Below are 7,329 nucleotides of genomic sequence, written 5' to 3'. Positions count from 1 at the left end.
AGAGCTGAACTTGCACCACACAGGACAGCCAAAGAACGTAATTGAGAATTGAGTTAATATTACAACATATAGATTTTGATATTATCATCATCCCTACAATCAAATGAGACAAAATTCTAACCCAGTGCTACAGTTTTGTCTATTCAGAAATATGGATATTTACTTTCATAAAATTGTCCGTCAGTCATATTAATTTTTTTCATAAATTGCATGTTAAAAACATGCTTTTGCAGAAACACCTTCCCTGCCAAGAACACCCCCCATGTTATCCTGGTGCCTTCCAGCTTTCAAAGCACTTCTGTGCGGTCCTCCCAGCTGTCCTGTGAGGTGGGGGACCTGGCAGGGCTACTGCCCTCACCCAGATGAGGAAACTGAAACTCAGAGACAGGGCTCAGATGGCCCTTCGGATGTTACAGAGACCTCTCTCTTTTTTTTCCAATTAAAAAAATACATATTTTACATTTTGATCTGACCTATATATTTTTGTAGACAAAACACAGGAGCTTCAGATGCCTCATAGATCCTCAGCCAAACACAACCTTGGCAGATGCTGCAGGGGATAAGAAACCACTTTAGGGACACTGGCAGCATCGCTCCTTCCTAAGGCAGGTTTTGGAATCCATCTCAAGAAAAAGAAAGCAAAGAAGAAGAAGAAGATGAACTAAAGTAGAATAATCAGGATATCATGTTTTTTCTAATACAAAATAAACGCCTGAAATATACTCTTTTTTTTTTTTTTTTTTTTTTTTTTTTTTGAGACGGAATCTCGCTCCGTCGCCCAGGCTGGAGTGCAGTGGCGCGATCTCAGCTCACTGCAAGCTCCGCCTCCCGGGTTCACGCCATTCTCCGGCCTCAGCCTCCCGAGTAGCTGGGACCACAGGCGCCGCCACCTCGCCCGGCTAGTTTTTTGTATTTCTTAATAGAGACGGGGTTTCACCGTGTTAGCCAGGATGGTCTCGATCTCCTGACCTCGTGATCCGCCCGTCTCGGCCTCCCAAAGTGCTGGGATTACAGGCTTGAGCCACCGCGCCCGGCCTGAAATATACTCTTGTTTAAACTGTCTAATTAATAGGTTGCTTATTAGCCAGGATAGCCCAATAACAACCTGTATGTAATACAGGTGTAAATACAAACATACATGTGTTATATATGATTAAGTGACAAAAGTAACAAGTACTTGTATACGCTTCAATCTGTGGAATATTATACTGTCCTCTAATGAGGTTTCCTGTTTGAAATTGAACGTAAGTTTAAGGAAATGGGGGAAAGAGGACTAAAATAACCAAGAGTAATAAACCATATTCCAGCATCCTTCTCGTTATGTTATCAGCCTTCACAAATAATGTTCTTATTTAGAAGTATGTCTCCTAATCACAAAGCCAAGGTACCCCAATGCTCTTTTATTGATTTTTTCCCTCACAAAATGCAACAGCATTTCAATTCAAATAAAATTCTGCATCCCATTATGCTCTTCATCCAAGGAAAGTAAAACTTAGACCCTTAGTCAAACTATACATTTTCTCATTTATATAATCACCACTGAATTTCTTTTTCAAAAATGGAATCTAATTCCTCTCCATCCTCACATACACATTTTTGGAAACAACTTATGCTCTTAAAATGTTAGTTTCTTTTATATCAGTGTTCACTGATGAAAATACTGGATTGGAACTTGCACCACATCAAAGATGACATGTGATAAAAGCAGACTGCCTATCCCTAAAACCTTCTTAAGCTGTCTTTTTCACATATCTCCCCCAAGATCTTCCTTTTAAAGAATACATATGTATAAACTGAAATATATCTAAGTGTACAATATCCATCCAGACCCACAGCCAGGTCTGCACATACCGGTGTGTGTGTGTTTGAGAGTACATTTTTTTACAGAGGCACTGTATAGATTTATCTTCCCCAGGTCCTTGACAGTCGGCCTTTACTTCCACACATTTTACGAGTTGGGAGACGAAGTGGAGGATAAGAGCAAGCCAGACATCAAACCCATTTATTCTGAATCTTAAATTATGACTTTCATCATCAATATTTTGGTTACATTGTTACACAAAGAACAAATTAACATCTGGTTTGAGGTCTCCTCTTTGATTGCTTTGGGATCAGTGACATTTCCTTGGCATATGAATTACACACCCATCAACTCTCAGCTGTGTCTTAATAATGTTGTTGTAAGAGGTGTCAAAACAAGAAGGATTTGTAACAGTGCTCCTGGGGTACCTCCACCAATATCTTTAACCACAGTGACTTCCAGGTGGCTTCTCGCCAGGTGCATGCAGGAGAGTGGCAATGCATCCCTTTCCTGGGCAGATCAAAAGAGGATCTGGAGGAAGAGGAGCTGGTCTGTTGGCTTCGAAGCACCTGATCACTGTGTGCTCACTCAGAGGTGGATCCAAATAAATTAAAACACCCGCTAAGAAGTCACAGCACACGTGGCAAAGAAGCAGTATGTTTAGGGGACTTGGTCATTACAGCTTCCATTCCCAACTTATACGATTCAGGACCACCCAGGAACACCAGGTTCTTAAAGCATTCTGAAGTATAAATTTTAAAAAAATCCAGGTTGCTATTAATAGTTCTAAAGGTACATCTTAGAATCTCTTTGAGAGAATAAGCCGAATTGTACATTGTGTTATTTTTACTTCGATAAACAGATTCTTTTTGTTTGGTTTGGTCTCGTCTAAAACAAAACATACAGGTATTTTAATGTTTTGTTTTGTTTGGTCTTATCCAGGAATTCAACATATATTTTCTCTCCCCAATCCCAGCAAGAAAAATAAAAGTGGGGTTGAGGAGGGAGAGCTGAGTGTGGAAAGAAAAGTAAAGCTATTCAAGAAAAAACACAAACAATACAAAACAAAAGCTGCAGTCCAATCGTGCAAAACTTGCTTCTCTGGATAAAGCACTTCTTGACAGGTTCACAATGTCCCCATCCCCCTCCCAAGTCCTCCCATCCACATGGTGGGGGGAAGAATACAGAATGAAAGTGAAGCCATTCTTTTTCTTAAGGCTATACAGACGCACACAGAACACATGTCAAGGACTGTCCATCAGGTGGTTCTTTGTTGGGCTCCTGCTTCAAGCCCTGACTGCAACCTGCAGTCCATCCTGGAATCAGGAGCTCTCCTTCCATTGGGACAACAATATAACATACAAACAAAAGAGGTCCATGGTCCCAACAATAAAATCCGATATTGACTTTATAATCACAGGTACAAATTGCTCAAATCGATAATTTCATTTCTCCTTAAGACCTTGTCATCTAAAACTAATTAGAGGCCAGGTTCCCGAGGAATTGTCAATATTCCAAAAAACAAAAACAAAAGTACTGGAGGTTTCAGAGGAAATCATTCTTCTACAGCAACAGGCTGATGGAGGTTGGAAACAAGGTGTCCCAATTCCAGCAAGTTCAGGGTGTTTTAAAGGGCGGATTCCTGGGTCCAGATTGCCATTCCCCCACCATCTAGGGTGCTCTGTGTTTATAGAGGAAACACCAAGAAGCCCGAGAATGTGGAGTATTTCCAACCCCCCATGAGGTTGCCTCTCTCAAGTTTGAGATGCACTTTGTCTTCCCTTTCCATGAGCAGCAGCACGCCATTGCTAGCAGCTTCTCTGGTGACATCCTGGTCTCCTGCAAAGGCCGAGATCACTGGGTAGCCATTCTGCATTAAACTGACCTAAAATGCAGAGAGTAGAGCTCAGCAGACCATAAAGGACCCAACTCCTACACACTGTTCTCTCCTCTGCCAATATCCCCACTCCCACCCCCATCCTACCCTTCCAGTACACATCAGGGGGCCTGACAGTGAGCACTCCCAGCTAGTTCAGAGCCGCATCACCCCTAAATAGCCCAATACCCTGTTTCCCTCAACCTCAGAGACCAGGTGCAGGGGTCTTTAGCGATGGGGAACTATTAACCCAAACCTGAAAGGATCCAGTTTCAAGTCTACCCACCTGGATGGTTTGTCTGTTGTACACTTTGACCACGTGGAAGCTGAAGCTATAAATCCCTTTTCTCGGTGCTACAAATATACTGGAGGCAAGATCAAAGTGGTTGCCAATATTTACTAATACCTGAAAAAGAAGAGGGAACACAGCACACAATAGCAAGCCCCTCCTCAGTGTATGTTTTCATCATCCTTGGATAACCAGCAACACTGCCTCCTTCATCAGCGGCTGGGAACACAAATTCAGCATCCTCAGCGTTCTGGCTTCCCAGAAAGGAAGCAGTGCTGAAGTTAAAAGATCCTACAGCAGGAAGTAATCTCAAAGGTATTTTAATACATTGTAACTAATCAACATTTTTAAAGCATATTTTATTTATGCATTCAAAAACTGGCTGTGAATTTTGTGAGTTAAAGGGGCAGGGCAGAGAGAAAGGAATCGAAGCTTGTAAGCTTGTTAAATCCTAAATTGAGTCCAGGGAGGTCCGCGGGATTATGGGTACATCAACATGATACCTTGTCTGACAAAAAAAAAAAAAAGAGTTCGATTCTGAGTGGGTAGAGAAGGGGCTATGGAGCAAGAGGCCAATTAAAGATCACTTCTGCAAGTTCAAGCGTGGGACCTAACTTCATGTGTTCCCAGAGACAATGGGCTGTATGAGGTGTGGATCTCCAGTGGTTCCCAGTGCCTGGCACACTCTGGACGCACACAGTAGGTAGTCGATGATGGGTGCTGAATGAAAGACCTTTGCAGAAAAACATTTGCTACTCCTGCTTTTCCGTACTTTTCCCTGAGCAATGTGCTGCTCCCTTGCCTGAGCTATGGTGCCCCTGTAAATGAGCTTGAATAAATGGAGAATCGGCAGCTTGGACATCCTTAGCTTAAGCTAATGCAAACTCTACAACATGCAAAACAATGACAAAATTAGCCACCTGGAATGAGCTCATGACCCTGCAGATGGCTTTTCTCAGATAAAAGGGCAGGGGTGAGTGTTTCATAAGCAGAATTGCAAGAGTGGCGGGACCCCCATGATGACCCAATTTCTTTCAGATGTTCAACACAGACTCTGGCCACTTTGGATGCCATCTCCATCCTCCTCATCCATAAATGCACAACTCCTTTATAATAATAAGATGGCCTGCCTTTTAAAATAAACAGCCAGCAACAACATCAAAATCCTGGGTTTAAGATCTTGTGATCTAATGAGAATATAAACTTCAACCGCAATACCTTTGCTGTTATTTCTTACACGCTCATTATAGATAAATAACATGCAATTCCCAACGCAATGTGAAATGCTGCCAATGACGATCGCCGAAATGACTTGTGAAATATGCCTGTTTCAGCTTCTTCAACCCAGCTGGGAGCACCACTTCAGCTCCACTCAAGGGCAGGACTGAGACAGACACTCTGGGCTCCATTGTTAAGACAAGCACCTCGGGATGCCTATTCTCAGTCTCATAAGGCTATGCTCGCTGTCTTCCTTACAAAGCTTTAGAAAAGGATAAAGCAGTCTCCATTTAAGCCTCCGGAGCTGCTTCTTTCTTTCACCTCAACTCCTTCACCTCAATTTTACATTCTGGAAGCTGATAAATTCAGGTAGAATTTATCCCTGCTGTAGATGCAAGAACACCCAACCAGACCCAGAAAAGCAGACCTCAGCTCCTCATTAACTGGGGAGCCAGAGAAACATTGAACGCACCCTGCCATAGTTTGTTCATGTATAAAATTAGAATCCTGCTACTACTTATCCTGCCCTACATCACAGAGCTTTCTTGATACACAAATGCAAAGAGGGATATAAAAATGCTATGAAAACTTTGCAAGACATTGTAAGTGAATAATAATAATATAACAATAACAGCATATAAAGGAAACCGTACTAATAGAGTATTAGTTCCCAAATGCCTATTCCATTGTTGTCTCATTTGGACATAATCAAAATAAATAATTTTACATTTTGTAAAAAAAAAAAAATGAATTAAAGAGACACATGCCTCCGCCCGCCCCCTCCCCCAAAAAAAAACCTCAAATACTTGAAGCTTAACAATGATTAAGAAATAAATACCCTGGCTTAGAGTCAAGAGTGTGTGTCTGTAGGTTTATGGTTATTAAGTTTAAGAGTTGCCTAACAGACCAAAGGAAAGTCAGTTAAACACGTACAGTAAGCCCTGGTAGGTTGTCAGGGACTGCTAGGCGCTCCATTCTGTGGGAAACACTTTGGTAAAATGATTGGGCAATTAGCTAATTAGCTAAAGCTTGGAAATCTCTATAATGCTTTTAATTTTTTTTCTGAAAAACAACAGAAACCAGGCGAGCGGGACCCAAAAAGAAGGTTACAGCCTTTAACCCTGGACACCAATAATCCAGAGAAGGGTTTGGAAAGGCCTGATCATATCTCTGAGACCTCTGCATTGAACCAAATGGCATAAGTTAAGTGGCTTAAGGTGATGTAAGTCACTGCTCTTCTAAAAGATTTGTATATATTGCATTTGCTTATGGTATATATTCTATTTACTATATATTTTACTTATATAATCACAATATTTTGTTTAGTATTTATATAACCATCCCTGCTTGTCCTCACGTTTTTTTCTTTCTTTCTTTTTTTTTTTTTTTTAAGATAAACATCCCTCCCCCAATCCATTCCTAAAAATAAGCAATAGGCTGTATTTTCCAAATGCTGGCAGAGACTTGGGAAGAGTCCTTTTCTGAGAGTGGAGAGATTTAAATGCACTCAATCCTTCAGGTGGGCACCTGGGTGACTGAAGACCATCAACCACACCGCCGTGAAAAGTAAAACGTGCAATGCTTCCTTTTGGGAAATACATTTCAAATCTTTAGGTTTACGGAACTCTTAGAAAGCTTAGACAGCCTTAAGGGACTCTCAGTCATCCAAGTGCCAAGTTGGCTGATCATTTAAAAGTTTTTAAAAAGCCACAATGTGGAAAAGGGAAAGAGTAGGAGTGCGTTCTATAAAACGGGAGGAAAGAGAGTAGCAGGGCAGAGGGGGAGGACAGAGCCTGGAAACTCCATGTCCAAGAAGCCTGAACCCCAGCCCGCGCGCGCAGATCCCCGCCCCTCTCCCCGGGCTGGGGGCGGGGTGGGCAGGCTGGCGGCTGACCTGGTCGAAATAGATGGTCATGGTGCGGTTGCTCATCTCGGACGGCTCGTGGTTGGTGCTCCGCGTGGCGGAGAAGGCCACCTTGGCGCTGCCGGAGCGCACGGAGATGCCCAGGGAGGAGGTGACGGCGCCGTCCGCCGACGGGCTGGAGTCGCACACCACCAAGCACTTGCCCTCCAGCACGATGGGCTCCGTGTCGTTCTGCGCCCGCACGGGGCAGCAGGCGGGCAGCAGCAGCAGCAGCAGGGCCA

General features: G+C 42.9%; 1 protein-coding gene across 1 annotated transcript in view; it reads right to left on the bottom strand.

Moving 5' to 3' along the window:
* Window positions 1-1,986: 1,986 nt before the first annotated feature.
* CBLN2 (cerebellin 2 precursor) overlaps window positions 1,987-7,329 on the bottom strand; it is an 88,493-nt gene continuing 83,150 nt past the window's right edge. Inside the window, exons 4-6 of the mRNA XM_011975908.1 lie at window positions 7,079-7,329; window positions 3,964-4,083; window positions 1,987-3,686 (exon numbers count right to left, since the gene is read on the bottom strand). Of these exons, the coding sequence (XP_011831298.1) occupies window positions 3,489-3,686; window positions 3,964-4,083; window positions 7,079-7,329 (569 nt within the window). The 3' untranslated portion in view covers window positions 1,987-3,488. The remainder of the gene's footprint in view (window positions 3,687-3,963; window positions 4,084-7,078) is intronic.

This window comes from Mandrillus leucophaeus, unplaced genomic scaffold, assembly GCF_000951045.1.
Source record: "Mandrillus leucophaeus isolate KB7577 unplaced genomic scaffold, Mleu.le_1.0 Scaffold16, whole genome shotgun sequence".
NCBI classification, from domain to species: domain Eukaryota; kingdom Metazoa; phylum Chordata; class Mammalia; order Primates; family Cercopithecidae; genus Mandrillus; species Mandrillus leucophaeus.
Note: the sequence above shows the minus strand (reverse complement) of the source record. Positions and strands in the feature narration are given on the sequence as shown.